The 17,980-nt window shown below is 47.7% G+C and overlaps 1 protein-coding gene across 5 annotated transcripts in view; it reads left to right on the forward strand.

Moving 5' to 3' along the window:
* Nucleotides 1-17,980, forward strand: part of PHF11 (PHD finger protein 11) — a 438,587-nt gene that overhangs the window by 63,187 nt on the left and 357,420 nt on the right. For all 5 annotated transcript variants that reach the window (XM_085621915.1, XM_085621916.1, XM_085621912.1 and 2 more), the window contains exon 3: nucleotides 14,232-14,365. In XM_085621915.1, the coding sequence (XP_085478041.1) occupies nucleotides 14,232-14,365 (134 nt within the window). The remainder of the gene's footprint in view (nucleotides 1-14,231; nucleotides 14,366-17,980) is intronic.

Here is a 17,980-nt window from a genome sequence, read left to right on the forward strand (position 1 = left end):
TATACAGCTCGATAGGGATGCCGTTTGGGCCCATGGCCTTGCCAGATGCGACCGAGCGTATGGCAAGGGCAATTTCGTCCGAGGTGGGAGCAGCCTCCAACGACTCCCTGTCCTCCACCGAAAGGGAGGGCAGTGCGATGTCCCGAAGCAGGGCACGGGAATCCTCCTCCGAGCAGGGAGAAACCGGGGAATACACCTCGCGGAAATAATCCGCGAAACAAGAGACAATGTCTTCTGGCTCGGTGACACGTACACCATCCATTCTCTCGATCAGCGGGACCACACGATTCGCTCTCTCCTTTTTATCCAACCACGCAATCAATTTACTAGCCTTATCACCCACATCATACAGTCGGCCCTGTTGCTCTCTACTGAGGCCCCTGGCCGCCTCCGTGACGAGGGCCCCATAGGCCGCCTGCTTAAGGTGTAGAACATGTAGTGCGGCATCCGTCACCCCACTCCCCAGGTCACCCTCTAGTTCAGTAATTTCGGCCTCCACCCGGGTCACCTCCTCCTGCTCGCGCCTCCGGGCATGGGAGATAAAGGAGAGGGCCTCCCCTCTAAGAACTGTCTTAAAGGCTTCCCACAGGGAGATAGCCGAAGGGACAGACCCCACATTCTCCTCAAAATACCGCTGCAAGGATTTAATCAAGTCAGCACGAATAGTGGGGTCGCGCAGGTACCATGCATTGATTGGAGCTACCCTGCCCTCCCCCCTCGGGAAGACATCAAAATGCAACAGGAGCGGGGAGTGATCTGAAATACCCCGCGCCAGATGGCGCACCTCTCCCACTCTCCCAGCATAGGCCGCAGGGACAAGGACATGATCAAGCCGCGAGAGGCTACCATGGGCACCCGAATGGAAGGTGTACTGCAGCTGCGCGGGATGCTTCAGTCGCCAGCAGTCTACCAATCCCAATGTATCTAAGAGGCCGGGCAGCCACGCCTGTGCCCGGGGGAGGTCCCTAGGGGGGTAACGATCCATAGTCCCAGAAGCCACCGCATTGAAGTCCCCCCAACCACCAGAAGCCCCCCCGGGAGGTCAAGGAGGAGGCGCCCCAGGTCCGCAAAAGTGGTAGATTGTAACCCCGGTGGGACGTACACTGATACAAAAACGACTACTTTGCCCTCCATTCTCCCCACCAAGACAGTGTAGCATCCCCTCTCATCATGGCGCACCTCATCTATTTCCAGCGGGAGCGAGTTCTTAACCATGATGCCCACCCCCCGCGAGCCCGACGTGAAGCCCGAGTGGGCCACCAAGCGATAGCCCCGCCGATTCATGGCATAAAAGGAATTACCAATAAGGTGTGTCTCTTGCAGAAAGACCACATCTGGCGAAATTTGTTTCAGATACTGCAGGACCACACCTCGCTTAATCCTATCCCCCAGTCCGTTAACGTTCCACGACAACAGAGTCAAATCCCTACCCCCCATCACATACAGAAGCCATCATTTGTCCCCCCAAGAGCACCTCAAAAACACCAATACAGTAAAGGGTTTGCCTTGCGGTAAAAACGAACAACACCCCACCCCAACCCACCCATCCCAACAGAACTCCCCCCTCCCTGCACCCCTGCATGAGCCCAGACAGCCCCCCCAAAGTGCAGTGTGCCTGTCGCCCCATAGATGAAAAAACTAACTAGTCCCCCAAAGGGGGAGGGAAAGCCCCCAAGAGACCCCGTACGACCTCCACAGGAGGGGAACATACACGAGCAGTCAATGGTGACAATAATGTTGTCCAGGTCAAGGCCTACTATTTGTCCCTCAGTCCTGATCCGGCGAGCCCTCCCCGCCAACCGCACCCCCCCCACCCCCCCGGCCCCGATCCCCTGGCAAAGTGTCCAACCAGTCCCCGGCCGCCTCGGGACGATCAAAAAAGTGCGTGCGGCCATCCACCTCTACCCTCAGCTTAGCTGGAAAAAGCATTGCGTACTTAAGGTTCAGGTCCCGTAGGCGACGTTTGACTCCGAGAAAACTCAGTCTCTGCTTTTGGACCGCCGGAGTAAAATCAGGGTAGAAATTTACGTCCATGTTGTCGAGTCTGACCGGTCCTTGTAGCCTAGAAGTCTGCAGGATAGCGTCTCTGTCCCGAAAGTTGAAAATCCGGGCAATGAGAGGCCTCGGCGGGGCTCCGGCCTTAGGTCTTCCTCCAGGGACCCTGTGGGCACGTTCCACCACAAAGAGTTTACTCAGCCCCCGGGGCCGGAGATGGGTGAGAATCAGGTCCTCCAGAAACAGATCTGCCGCCTCCTCCTCTCGTCCCTCCGGCACCCCGATAATGCGGACATTGTTCCTCCGGGCCCGACCCTCGGAATCCTCCAGTCGACGATCCATCAGGGCGCTCGCCTGGCCAAGCCGGCGCACCTCCTTTTGGAGGGCCGCCACGTCCGTTGTGAGGCCCGAGGTAGTGTGGGCCAAAGAATCGACCCGGTCATTCGTTTTGGACAAATCGGCCCTCACCAGGCCCACATCCACGAGGACCGAGTCTATCTTCTGCGCCAGAGTGTCAAAGCGCTGGTCCACCGAGGCCTTCATCTCGGCGATGGCGCCCATGACGTCTCGGAGGGTCAGATCCGCGGGCAGAGCAGGAGCATCAGTCGGGCCCGCAGGGGACGTACGCGGCGCCTCTGGAGATCCCTTCTGGAGGGTGTAGCGGTCCATGTTGTTGGACTGATGGGCCGTGCCACGGCGGGTCGATTTCACCTTTGCCCGGTCGCCATCTTGCTTTGTGGACATGGCTGCAGTCCCCAAACCGTGCCAATCTCCTCGAAAGGGCCGACAAACCAGTTCACGGGCTCCGGGGGGGGGGCGACCACAGTTCCGCAGGACGAATCACAGCCGGCGGGTCGGCTGGGCACCCGGACAAGGCCACACCACCGCACACCGCCCCGCAACCCTACCTCGCCTGTCAGCAAGGAGGGCGCAAAAGCGAAAGTGAAAGTGCGGGGTACGCGAGTCGCCCAGCCTTGCCCGCCGCTGTTGTTCACTTTGTCTCCGGATCGCCCCACAACTCCAATCCGGGGGGCCGGCGTGGAGAAGGCCGCAAACCACAATCGGTGCTCCCGCCGGTGTCCGAGGTCCGATTCGGAAACGGAAAACGGGTGTCACCTCAGCTCGGGCTCACGAACACAGTCCCCTCATCTAGGACAGGATATAGTCAGGATTAATGCAGGAGGTCGCGGAGGTCCTCGGGAGCTTCGCACCTACGCGGCCATCTTGGTTGCGCGCTAGGCTCCTCCCCCAACACTGTTATTCTTAACCCCAAACATTATGCCCTGTAATTTGGGTGATAAGAATTCCATTCCCCTGTTCTATCATTTTTGGGATTTATACTTTGTCCTCCTCCTCCTGCCTTTGTATTGATACTATCTTCTCCTTTGAGTATTGGCTATGGTACAGAACCATTCCATGGTGTACAGTTACCCCAAACTGATAGAGGTTAGTATACAAAGGAGCAATCCGTATTTTTATCCATGCTTCCATGTTTCGTCTAATAAAATTGCTTGACATTTCTTTAGGGTCTGGAAAGATTGAGGGGTGGAATAACCTAATCATACCGAAAGCATCTGGTTTTATACTTTGCATGCCTATTCTTGTCCAAACCATCTTAATAAATATGGACCTGTTGATCAAACCACAGAGAATTTATAGTCTGCTGTTTTTTTCCATTTTAACATTTATTTGATTCTAGTCTTGTGTTGATCTTTTGAAATGCAATCTACCTTTTTCTTATTTTAAGGTCTGCCCAGTAAGAAGTGGCTGATTAATGAAGGTATTAGTGCTAATGGTGTGATCTCTTCCCACTTAATACAGAGGAACTCTAATGTTTGTTGTTTCAAATAAACTGAAATGGACAGAAGAGTTAACCCATAACGCACTCAGGCTGTTACTCAGTGGCTTTCCACTTAATTACCATATTGTTAAGAATCTCACAGCTATTCTGCTTTACCACAACAATATTTGCAGAATTTGGTATCTGCTATGTCGTACAGATTCTTCGTGGATATTGGTTGCTTTCCCTTGATTGTATCCAACCTCCTTCGTTTTCAATTTCGACCTCTGAATTAAACGTAGGATTTATGTCTCAACCCAAAACGTTTTGTATGTGAATTTTTATTTTGTAGTTATCTATTTAATTTCTTGCTAATACATGCAGTCCACACATTGTTAATTTTTGAGGCTATTGCTGAGAGTGCCAAGGGCAGTGTCTTATTACTAGCCGACATATGGAGTGACATCTGCTATACAAGTGGTAATTATAAAAACATAGTGACACCCAAAAGGTTTCTCATAGCTTCTGTAATGTGTATATATATATATAGGCTCACAAAAGTTAGACTGCTGCATTGTTTAAAGAAAATACAGACTGCATCTAAAATTGCACTTTAAAAAATATTTGAGGTGCTCAGTGATACCATCTCTTGTTTACTTGAAAAAACAAAAGAAATTCATAAATGTAGTAGGCTTTACATTTAACATTATACATTAAGAACTGTGACTAATATGTACTAACACATTTTCCCATAGACACAGAATGAGTAAACTCCATTGATCCATCGGCTCTATGACCCAGTCTATAAGTTAATATGCTAAACAGTGGAAGAGTTTAATATAAATAGGTTATATAAATATTGTATAAACCCATCTTCCCAGATTTGCTCACAACTTTGTTGCTTTTCACAGATGGAGCAAATTGAAGATATATTAGCTAAGCACATGAACTGCTCAAAAACAATCTTTCTTGCTTGCTTTTTAAATTTCTACTCATTCCCACGCCGACCCCCACCCCTCACCCCCATAGTTCCATATTCTACCAAATCCAGGCCCACATATTCAGGTGTCTAGCTGATCCTAAGCAACATAAATCAATTTCACTGCCAATTAAAAGTGCTCATAAATGAGTTGAAATGCTCCAGTGGGGTAAACTGCATCGAGCAAGAATGCATTTGTATTCCACTTAAAGAAATTACATTACTTCCACAAAAGCTCACATGTAAGGTATTTTCCCCTATCCCCTTCACAGTAGTTGCTGTGAGATAATTGTGAAACAGATTTTAAACAACAAAAGACATTGAGTTTTCCTTCCTGTTGACTTAAAATGTAGTATTCATTTAATGATATCAGAGCCACCTCGATAGTGAAACTATCCATCTAGATTCAAATAAGTGCAAATATATCCCTTTCATTACAACACACCCAAGACCTTAATAGGACTTCACTATCCATACTCTTAACATTGTTATCCCAAACAAACAAGGTTATAGAAAGGTGTCCTTCTTTGGAACACTTAGCCTCCAACTACTCTTAAATAAAGCAATATCATGTGCAACAGGTACAGGTACGTGTTAACTGGATGCAAATGGAGTCTATGTAATACAGAAATATATGCTGTGACCACAGTTTATTTACGTTCAATAAACAGAGTTTTAAAAAAATAAAAAAAATAAAAAAATAAAGCAATATCGGGTACATAAAGCCTTTGCCACTGAGAGAGAAGTGAATTCTTGTATTGGGAGAAGGGAGGTGGATCTGGGTAGAGAAATCGTCCCCTGAGCATGACCCAATACAAATATATGAAAGATTCCAAATAGATGGGGAGTCACAAGATAGAGTTTTTTTTTTTTTTGTTTTTTGTTTTTTGTTTTTTTTAAACCTTTATTCGTGCATATTAAAAGAACAAATACGGGCCTACAACCTTCAGGCCGGCCACGATACGGTTAAGCACTGATACAAACATTACGGCCCCTGTGCTTCAACGGTCAAGGTTAGCAACGATTTATGAAATATACACTGGAGAGATCCTTGACCCCAGGGAAAGGAGAAGTGAAGGTTAATTTTAAAGTTTTCAAAATAAGTTTATCAGGGAAATAGTCAGTGAAGAATAAGAACCAAGGAGATTCGAGTCCGCACGATATCTTCACCACACGGGAGAGCAGCAGCATCATTAAAACAGCAATGGAAGTAAAATCGCAGGCAGTGAGGCAATGCAGTTATATAACAGGATAGTCACATGAGCAATTACGTACCCCTCCAGTGCCGCCCCCACTCAGTCAACCCCCCACCCGGACCCAGAATCGAAACAAGTATAGCGCAGAAACATAATGAGAAAAAAGGCCCATAGAACTAATTAGAAACAGTAAGTTACCCCCCCACCCTACACCAATGCGGAGGCTACGGCCTTCCCCCCCCCCAGCATAGTGCCTGTCGCCCAATAAACCCGAAATATAGACAAGAAAGAGAATAAGAATAAAGTAAAGAAAGATAAGAAAACAATACACCTATATTAAAGGGGGTGAGAAAAGAATAGGACTATTCTAATCTAAACTCCCAAAAAGAAGAAGGTGGGGAGGAGCCTACGTATCATCAGAGCGCCCTAAACCATCGGCCATCTTTGGCTTCCATACACAGAGAACCCACTACCCCAAAAGCGGTCGTGTGAAAATGATTTGTCACAACAATTTAGATGAAGGAAGACAAATCGCGACGAATGCGCACAAAGTACACATACAGTTCCAGTCCCAGTCCAGCCCCTCCGTGAAACCATGGCGATATTAATCAGTCTAGCCCTGGCCCGATCGCGGGCTTGAGATTAAGCCAGCCCCTACATGAAGGCCCCGCATCCCGTGCAGACAAAGACAATATGGCCGTTTGGGAGAAGATGGTGAAGTAGAATCCCAAAATGGCCGCCGACCATCTGTAGAGGTCCCTTTGTGCACCACATAAAGTCCAGACATGGCATGTAGAGTACAGGAGTTCCACAGAAAAGAAGCAATAGGCCACCGTGAACGATTCCTCGAGGATGTTAAGTGTTGCTCAGCTGGATACTCTTGCAGACGCGGTGAGGCAGGCAACAATGAAGCAGGCAGCAATGAACGGGGAAACAAAGTATCCGCTGTTAAGCTGGAGAGCAATTGATCCTGGGTGCCGGGAAAGCCAGATGCAGGCACCAGTGTAGCACGATCACCCACAGCCGTTGCGTCCCCGCAAGAGGACAAAAGCACTGGCAGACCCACGCCGTGTTGATGACAGACGGAGCGCTCACGGCCCGCAGCCGACACCAGGGAGTCCAACTGCTCACTTAGCGCCTGGAAGCGAGCAAACATTTGTAAACGAAAGTCCCACAGGACGGCCAGTACGGAGCCGCATGTCAGCGGAAGCTGCACCCCCACATCGGCAACAATCCGGGACGGCACCGTGGAGCTGGTGTCTGGTGGAGGGAGGGCGAAGCGGGCAGCGGGCAAGACCGGAGTATCACCCCCCAGCCGCGAGCAAGCAAACAACACCATGTTTTACCGCCGGACGGTACAATGGCCAGGGGGGGGGGTCGTAGCAAGGAGTCAGTTCCCCTCAGGTCTGCGCCGCAACCGGGAAAGCCAACAGTCGCCTCCCTTCCCTCGGGTTCACTTTGCAGCCGACTAGGCAATAGAAGAAGGGGGTCGGCAGCCTCCCACAGCGCGGTCCACAGATCGGGGCAGGAGACCCGCCTCACCGGGGCTTACCTTACAGCCCCGCCCTTCAGGCGCAGGGTGCAGGAGGTGTCTGGCCGTCCCTCCCCAGGCTCATCTGGCGACAGTCCGTGATATGTTAGGTGAGGTCGGGACCGCGGGGCTCGGATTTGCGCTAGCGGGTCTGCGGAGCTTCCTGGGGGCCGGCAAAGGCCACAATAGAGCAGGGGTCCAGGGCGGAGAACAAAAGCACCAAAAACTCCGGCATCAGGGCGGGCTGAGACTTCGGGGAAGTGGCGGCGTGGACAGCGCGTCGTCGTACACGTTTCACCTCGAGAATCGGCAAGGATAGGAATCAGGATAATAGTCCGGGGCCAAGGGCCGACGGAGCCGGGCGCTCAAGCGTCTGCTCCGGTCGCCATCTTGGCTCCTCCCCCCAAGATAGAGTTTTTAATATTGACCTGCACTGTTATTAACTCCACAATATCGACTTGTCCTACACCACTAACAAAAGTAGATTTGGGATTCCAGTAACAGTGAATCTGCATTTCAATATGTATGTTTTCCTTAATTTTTGTTTGGTAAACGATATGATGGAGTGATATTTGTGTAGGTCGATATTTATGTCCTCAGTCTTGTGACGTACAATCTCCAAATGTATCCATCATACTGGGATAGTTGTGATATGTTGAGGGTATGTATTCAGGCCAATCCACAGCATGCTGCAGAGGATGAGGCCAATAAAGGGATGTGTCCTACTTTTTCCAGAGTACAGGTGAGCTGTGCCATTCTGATTTTTCTAAGGTTTTGTTTCAATTGGGAAAGTATCAAACAAAAGTATCACATACATAGCCAACATATGCTTATTCAGAATAAGTTACAAACCATAAACTTTAATTTGTCATACCTCTATTGAAAAATAAAGTAGCCATAATATACCAGGTAATTTTGAACATATCTCACGGGAGTAGCTAAGAATAACAAAGGAGAGTCGTTCCCTAGCTGGTGCCCATATTTTCATCAGTTTGCATCTGCTAGGGTTATTGTAAATAATTGTAATTTCAGGCCGCAAAAAGGATACATTCCTGCCTGCATGCTTTATAATCAGGCGGTACGCTTTGTAGCCATCTGCGGCAGATTGAGTTGAATAAATATGGCACTCCGAAATGGTAATAGGCTTGGACATGTAGCGAAAACATGAGCTGTATCAGCTCCTGGCCCGTTACATCCAAAGCAATAAGAAGTCTTCTAAACAGGCTGCTTGTGTGATACAGATCATTTAGACCCTTCAATAATTGAGCTTTCAAACGAGATACATTAAGAGTGTATTGAGCGAGCATATTACTAAGCCTAATATCCTCAAGAGAGACACAGGGAGGCCCAGATTCATACACCACTTGTTCTCCAAGTACTCAAAATGATGTTAACATTGCCTATTACTCAGAAGGATTTCATAAAAATAAAAAAACTATTGAACCTCATTTAGGAATACATCAGAAACGATCAAGAAACAATGTATGCGCCAAAGAACCTAATTGGCAGAAAAATGCTTGAGAAAGTTCTTCAGCATTAAATACCTTAAGAAGTCCAACCTAAGCAAGCCACGACCTGCGGATGCCATCGCGGTAGAACTGACCAACCTGTTCAAGTCCTATATGCCTCCAGGACCGTATATAGTTATTGTTTTCAAGCACCTGCATGTAAGGAATGCACCCTAGGGAAGTATATTGATTAAACCTCGAGATATTGCACCAGGCTCTAATGACTAGCCAGGTTTTATCAAAAACAGTGAGTGTTTTCAATCTGTTGTGTTTATAAAAAACAAAAAACGATGTCAATCAGACCTTGGATGCGAGTCAGCATGCGACACAAGATATGACAGTCTGGAAACAGATCCACCAACCACCATTTGCATAAGGCCATAATGGCAGAAAGTCTAAGAACAAAGGAGGAAAGAAAAAGTGAAGCCAAAGTGAAGGAAGTGCCAAGCCACCCACCCATTCGAGGGTAAGTTGTAAATAGCTAATGACACATCAAGGTTTTTTTTATACTGCCAAATTAATTTCTCCCAGCTTGACTCAACCTTTTTAAAGAAAAGCTTTGGAAGGTAAAGCAGGATTGATCTAAACAAATGAAGAAAATGTGGCAAAATAACCATTTTATTTAAACTGCATCTCCTGATTAGACCCAAGTGAAGTCTATCCTATTTCTGCAGGGATGCCAGCAATTCAAGCTATAACACAACCTAATTAAGACTGATGAATATCCTTTCAGACCCCTAGGTAGGTAGCAGATCTAAGATAGCGAGGATCTGGGACTTCTGGGAATAGATTTGCAATAATCTGGGTTTTCTCAATCTTTAGCTTATAACCATAAAACTCGCCAAACTGGCAGGCAGCACATTTGATAGTAGAGACAATATCAGCGTAGATGATTATTAAAATGGCAGTATCATCCGCATACACAAGAAATTTAGCATTGAATGCATTGAGCCGCATTGAGGGTATTGTATTTAAGGACTTTAATACTTGAAAATATGGCTTCCAATAAAGTGATAAAAGTATTGGAAAGAGAGAGCTGCCCTTTCTGGTCCCTCGATTAATCACAATCCTGTCTGGAAGACTACCCATACAAGCTACCCATTCCATCAATGAGATATACAGGGACTTGATACAGGTTATTTAAATGAGTACCAAGACCCATACGTGCCATGACAGACCACAAAAAGCCATAGTAGACCCTGTCAAATGCTTTTTCCGCATCCAACTGAATCATCCTGGTGGACTCCTGAAGATCTATCACAGCCTCCCAAGCTAAGATGGCTAAATTAATATGAAAGGTTGTGACCTGTGTTGGATTGAAGCCAATACATACCACAATTGAGGGTCTGTCTCTCTCTTTTTTTTTTTTTACACTGCAATATAAGTCTCCCCCAGTATGCTGGTACCGAGCATGAAAAAGGATGATTAACAAACTCATCAAAAATAGGAACAATAATTTCTGAAAATACTTTATAAAATTCAGTTGGAATAGACTCTGGTCCCAACGCTTTACGAGAAGTAAGCTGAAAATGACTTTACTAATCTCGCTCAAAGTAACTGGCACATCCAAGACATCACGCTGGAAGGCTGTTGATTGAGGTAAGCTCACCACATGCAGATGGCCATCGATCAATTCTTGTGAGAGAGAGCAATCCTTTTGATATAAAGTTGAATACAATTTCTGAAAAGCCGACGAGTGATCGCAGTACCTGTCATTATCTGGCCAGACACATTTTGAATGCGTGAAATTGAGTTCCTGCTATGTCTGTCTCTAAGCTGAAATAATAACAAATGTCTTATTTCTAAACTGTTTTTAAAGCAGCAGACTTGTTTAGTCTGCCATTTGCAGTAGGCCCTATCCCACATCATTTGTTTAACTACCATGGGTGGTAGTAAGCTGTTTGAATGTTATCCGGACTGTTTCTGACTTCCGTTTCAATAGAGGTATTCAACTGCTAATTGAAGTAGATTAGTACGAAGTTGAGCCTCCAATGTTTTCTCTGCTTTATCTCGCTGTACAACATAGCAAAGAGTCTGACCTCGGAACATGGCTTTCAATGCATCCTATACAACCGTTGAGGGGGACAGCTCTTGTTAAAGCTAATAAATCCCCTCAACCAATCTGACATGAGGCCGTATACAAGGCATCCAGTAACATCCATGACCTGGTACTGCAATAGGGATGTGACTAGATTTAATATACACTGGTATGGCATTATGGTCTGAGACGATCAGCGGATTCAGTTTTATAGCAAGGGCTGGGGCTATAATGCTGGTAGCAAGAAAAATGTCTTTACTGGAAAACATGTGATATGAGGCTGAATGAAATGTAAATCCCCGCACTAGTCCCTGGCAAATCCACCAAACATCAGAGAGGGCAGGTGAATCAATAACTTGTTTTAGTGGAGACCGCAACTTCTTCATGTTCATGCGATGATCTGTTCACTGCAGCAAAGATGTTGAGTCAAAGCCAGGTTTGAGTGTCAAATTAAAGTACCCACAAATAAAGATTGGGCTGCACCATTGGCTCAGATCTAATAACAGGAAATAATTTTGAGGAGGTCATCTTTATTCGGAGCATATAGGATACAAAGGGTGAATGGAGAATGGAAATGTATCCTTCCCAGTTTGGAGCAAGGATCCACTTGCCTGATTTATCGACTTTGACATTGTGCACATTCCCGTCTTTACCTCTTGCTAATGAAGCAAGCCCCGCTATTGCACATTACAACCAGATCTGGCGAGTTTCTTGTAGCCTAGGCTATTCAGTTTATTGGATTGTTAAGTGGGTCTCCTGCAAACAGAGTAGCTGTGGTTTAGGTGTAGGCATGCAGCAGAGGGTAAGATTGGGAGGAAGTATGATGGAGGAGCGAGGCTGATATCTGTTGCCCCTGCCGAGCTCCTATGGGCCATCTGGCTGGCTGCACCTTGTGAGAGGAAGCTGAGGCTCAGGAAAAGACATGTGACCGGCTCAATTCGGGCTTAAGTGTTAACGGTGATGTTAACATAGACGCTTATCCTGAGATTCCTTGTCGCTCAGACCTCCATGTTCTTTCGGGCTTCGAGTGGGGCTCCTTGGTGTTTCGGGTGTCTCCACTCTTCTCGCATCCATGTCTTACTGGATCTGTGGTTTGGACTCACAAGACAGCGCAGGGGCTCCTGATTGGTGGAACCCTGCAATGCCAAACACTGATGATATATTTCTGTGTGACGCTTAGTAAGGTGGCAGTTCTGTAAGCATTCTGGGCATTTGCCCTGGTGGGCATTCTGATTGGGGCAGAAAACCTTAAACTTGATATCTGATATAGTGTTATTGGGAGCCAGTGGAGTGTCTTAAGGGCAGATGTAATATGGTTTTATGTGGATTGGTTTAAACATATTCTGTTTCACTCTGGAGACATTGTAGCATGGTGATGAGTTTCTTTCTGGTGACCAATGTAGATGATGATAGAGTAATCTACAACAAGGGATCTCATTGGCTCGGTATGGAATAGTGGGATTATTTGAGGTGCTGCAGGTTTAAAGCTTTAAACTATGTTGATCTGAGTAGCGGCTCACAAGTCAAAAAGTACCCTCAGGTTCTTTACTTTGAGAAGGCTTGATTTTGTAGTTCCAAGGCTGTGGCTAGACAAAGGGTAGTCAGATGGGTTTGTTTTCGCCGATTACTAAAATTTCATCTTTAGCTCCATTCATGCAGAGGACGATGTCCTTCATTCAGTGAAGTTGTAGAGTACATGGTCAAGCAGAAGGTATTATTATGGTTCTCAGGTGTGATAACCAGCTGGAAATGGACTTGGGTGTGATCTGCATACATTTGGAAATTCAGTTGACACTGCTTGAGAAACTATAGAGGGATCCTCTCTGTAAATTGTATTTTTTTTATATAACAACATTTGTTAGAGAGGAAGTAGGATTCTGTAGAAAAGCTGCTGGACTCCAGATCCTTGTAGAAGCTGCATGGACAGTCATTGCGATGAGAGCTGCTGGTATGTATATATTTAGATTTTCATTTTCTCCAACCCCAAAAAATATATCGGGCAGCTCTGTGCTGTCCAGAAATTCAAGCCTGGTGAAACTTTCACAGAGAATAATGATCCACAGCATCAGAATGCCAATGAGACTTGGAGCCTCTCAAACTCACACAGCTGACCACAATTAATTCTAGTTTGTGTATACTGCCTTCAAAGCTATCACTCATTGTTTCTTGGCATTCTGCTTCAAGAGTAAGATGCTGTGACTTGTATGTATTCTTAACGAAAACCAATCTAAAGACACTTGTATGTATTCTTAACGGAAAACCAATCTAAAGACAATGGTGATGAATGTTTTTTGTCAAACAATTTCTGACACATTTTTCTTCAACAATGGCATTCAGCAGGTTAATAAGCCAACCCTGTAAAACACGTGTTGAAGATTTTTTTTTCTTCAGATTAGTTTTGTGGGTTTTTTTGTTTAAGGGGGGGTTTCTCCCCCTTTAAGTCTAACACTTGTTTGTTTTTTCCTACTTTTGGAGAGGGGTGGCAGGGTTCCCTGACAGCCCCTTCAAATCCTTTCCTCCTCCCCTTTCCAATTGAGCCCCCTTATGACGCTCCACTTCTGGCTTCATCCTTGTGTGTTTAAATTCCAATCTAGTGACCCCCTGCTCATCCTTACCATTTCAGTCATCAATTTCCACCACGTTTTCCCTTCTTACCTTCATTTCACCCTCTTGTTCTTTCTTCCTTTCAGTCTTCCTCTTCACTGCTACCAAGTTTTTTCCAGTCCCACGATTCAATACTGGGGCGCGGCATTCCTTTTCAATGAAAACATTCTATTTTCATAGAAAATTAATTTCGTCCTCGTGACATTTATCGAAAATTTATATTTGTCATCATGTGTTTGTGATTTTGGAAATTTGTCATAATTATGGAATTCATTTTGGAAATTTGTCATAATTATGGAATTCTTCTGCCATGCCAAGTCTAGAGCACACATTCTGGGCCTCATACAGAGCACCAAAACTGCACAATAATAAATGATGTTTCAGCCAACACCTTATTTATATACTGGATGATTGAGTAAATACCTACTTGACCTGTTGATGAACGCTTTGGAGCCTTGGCAAGAGGTTGGAAAACATTATTGAAATGCCACAATGCAATGCAATATAATTCAAGACAATCTGTTTAAAGGACTGTGGCAACTAGGTGGCATACAGAGCGCATACACCTCTTATTGATCCATATCTTTGTGTAATTTTCAGAGATGTAATTTGTGTAAACAGTCGGGAGCTACAGTAGGCTGTGATGTTTCCAGTTGCAAGAAGTCCTATCACTATTTGTGTGCATTGAAATGCGGAGCCTCTGCGATTGAGGATGAAAAGAATGGAATATACAAGTGAGTATGACATTTTTTCCCCTCATTTTTACTAAACTATCTTTACCTGCCATTAACACTTAATCGGCCAGCCTTCTACAATAGTTTGCATGCTTTGATTATGTCATTATGTGTTTCCTTACGCAAAATGCTCCTTGATAAAGTGCATGGCAAATAAACTGTAGTATCGGAGCAATAGAAATTTGTGTCTACACAGACATGGAAGTTCTTAAGCGCTGTTATAGTAGTAGGTTTTTTACTTTTCAAAAATTTCATGTACCATTCACCTGCCAGTGTTACTGAAGTGGAAACATGAGTACGTTTGTCTTATGAGCCATAGTGGTGCAAAGAAAAGCCCTCTGATTGCACATATTCCATAATATCATAAGTTATGAACATGGGTTTAGTGCAATACTGTAAGTGTGCTTGTGAAGTATGCTCCATAAGTAATGATATATTGGCTCAAAGTGCTTCAGAACAACAAAAGTCTTTGGCAGAAGGCCATTTTGAGAACTTTGCTGAAAGATATATGAATCCATTGTAGTTTGATTGTATCTGACCTGTTGTTCACCCTTGCAATTGGTGCACTGATTATTCTGCAATTATATCCCATCACACAGTAGAAAATATGTCTGCCGACAAAAGCTGTCATTTTGCTATTACGTTTCTCCATGTCGAACGAATGAAGGAGGCAGTAGGGCTATATGTACTTAAAATATCAATGCACCAGTCATAATCTGTGGACACACATAACCAGCAAAGTCAAATGTGTGGCATCCATTCCATAACCCTCTGAGAAACTCAAAAATCATTGGAATAAAGAAGGAAGAGAAGCACAGAATATCTTACACCACAGGTGAGAAGCCAGAGCCGCAAACAAAACTAGTTTTGCGCTCTTAGCATGAGCAAGTGTGAAAAAAGACTAATCCCTAATGACACGTGACAGATCTTCGGGCGTGGCTAGCCAGCCGACATGGCGGACGCAGGTCCGTGAAGCTCGTATCTCTAATCCCCCACTCCTGGTTATTTCTCCTGTCATCTCCACCATCCACGCACCTGATAATCGACGACCGGTGGCGGAGGCGCTCCCGCACCCAGTGGGCTGTGTTCCGTACCTTCTGGGCTGCCGATGCTGAGGCTGGGACGGTGACAGCCGCGCGGCCCTGTTTGCTGTCGGTCCGCGCGCGGCGCCCCCGCATCTCAAAATGGCCGCCTGCGCCTGTATGCAGTAGTCAGCGGCGGCGGAGCGCTTTGATCCCCGGCGGAGCCAAGTGGGCTATACGGCGGGGGCAACGAGATCGGCGGTAGGCATCGGACCGCGCTGCCCCCCCCCCTCCCTGTGGGGGCGGAGTGTTTTCCTGTGCGAACCCTGCACTGCCCTGGGTGAACCCAGGTGGTAGAGGCGCTGCATCCGACGGGCCCCCTCGGTGAAGATACGGACCGGAGGTCGGGGTCCTGCCGACGGTGGTGGCTTGCTGGGGCTCTGCCTGCCCGGCCTCGCTGCGTGGCACAGGTGCTGGAGGATACTGAAGTACTGCCCATGAGTAGCCTCCCAGAGCTCTGAAGGTGCTGGGGGAGTCCCTTGTGCGCTACCAAGCCCATGGTGCACGTGCAGCCCTGAGGTGACACGGCTGTGGTGGTTGGGCGCAAACACCGGCATTCCTGGTGAGGCCTGTGCAGAGGTAGGACACCCGCGTCAGACTGTAACGCCAACAGTGGTGTATCTAGGCGAGTGCAGGGGGGAGCCAGGTCCCCGGAGCGTTCACTTGGGGCCATCACTGGGGCCACCCTGCTGTGATCCGGCGCCTGTCATCCACGGGGGCCACGCCTGCACCGATTGGAGCCTGGACGAAGGACAGGGGTGGCCGCCCTGGGAGCACATCACCCACAGGAGGACGCTGATTGGCATTTGCTGCTTGCGCAGGGGCGCCCTTCGCGAAACCCCCTTGTAGTGGATGGTGGGTGTTCTAGAGGAATGCAGTTGTAGGCAAACCCCACAGTTTGCACGCCTGAGGCTCTGATACTAGCGAGGCAACCACCTGCGCAAGCAGTAACCCACGGGGACCTACAAACCACCTGAATTGATATATAGCTGGCGGCCCCGCATTCCGGCTCAATAACTGGTGGGACCACCGCCACCCCATCGCTGGCCAACTTGGGCAGAAGTCCACCCACGGCCTCCACGGGTCAGCATCCGAGTCCTGGTTATAGTTCACGGAGTGCAGCCGATACGTTTTGCCTCACCGAACCATATCCGCGTGCAGCTGCCGCGGGGGCGGCCTATCCCGTCAGTAACCCCCTTGTTGGCAGTCTGCCTCACAGCCAACAGCGCAGCAGCTAGTGATGGGCCGAATGAGAACCAAGATGCAGCAGGGGACCTTGCGCTGGAACGCTCTGGATCCCCAGAATCTGAACACTGGAGGGGCGCCGGACTCCACGGCCCTAGCAGCCAAAATGGACTCTGTCCTTGCAGCAGTGGAAAGGATAGGTGACGCGCTGGAGCACACCAGAACCTCCCTGGAAATCAGGATAGACAAGGTCACCTCGGATTTCACCCTTCTACATGCCGACCATCGTAAGCTGGCCGAAAAAGTCACCGCGGAAGGCCACACGATTCAGGAACTCCAGCCTACCACGCTGCAAGACCTAATGGATCGAGTCCATGAACTGGAGGACAGAGCAGATGATGCGGAGGGCTGCTCCCGCCGCAGTACTGTTCGCATGGTGGGCCTGCCGGAGGGTGAAGAAGGTTGACACCCAGAGCTATTTACGGAACGTTGGCTGCGTGATCTCCTCCCTCAGGGGACATTGTCACAGCAGTTTGTGGTCGAGAGAGCCCACCGCATCCCGGCGCAAAAACCTCAGCCGGGAACCAGACCACGTCCGTTCATCTTCAAGCTGCTCAACTATAGAGACCGTGATGTGGTCCTCCGTGAAACCCCCAAGATGGACGACCTTAAGGTGGGCGGCAACCCAGTTATGTTCTTCCCCGACTACACAGCTCAAGTACAGAAGCGTAGGAGCAACTACACAGCGGTCAAACGTCAGCTGCCTTACTCATTGCTGTGTCCAGCACGCCTGCGTGTTGTAACTAAGGAAAGGACCCACTTCTTTGACTCCCCAGAAGAGGCGTGGGACTGGCTCGAAGAGTCGGGACGGTGGTTGGGCGTGAGGCCGCCGAACTCAAGAGAGGGACGCCTCGGCAGGCAGGAGAACGAAAACGTCGCCGGCGGCGCTGCGACAATGAAGACCGCCCAACCCGGGACAAACGCCCCAAGCCCAGAAAACATGCGCAGGGAGAGAATGGAAGCCCTAGAAGCGGTCACCACCCTCGGCTCCCCGCACGTCCAGGACCGTTTGGACTCCCATGTGCACACCGCCGTGGTACCCAGCGGCTCCTCCTCGCCCTCCACCATCGTTTCAGAAGATTTTGGATTGTCAGTGGTGACTCTGCAAACTGCCAATGATATTATCTGAACTGAAGTTATTGTGTTAGTCATCCGCAAGGACAGGTCACACAAGTAGATCATTGTTTGTTCACTTTGTGTATTAGATATGGTGGGGTGTAGAGATGGGTCTTCTGCACTGTTGGCGCTGCCTGGTCTACGCGGTGGGGAAACAGCGGTGGTGTGTCGG

Source organism: Triturus cristatus, chromosome 8 (genome assembly GCF_964204655.1).
Source record: "Triturus cristatus chromosome 8, aTriCri1.1, whole genome shotgun sequence".
In the NCBI taxonomy this organism is placed as follows: domain Eukaryota; kingdom Metazoa; phylum Chordata; class Amphibia; order Caudata; family Salamandridae; genus Triturus; species Triturus cristatus.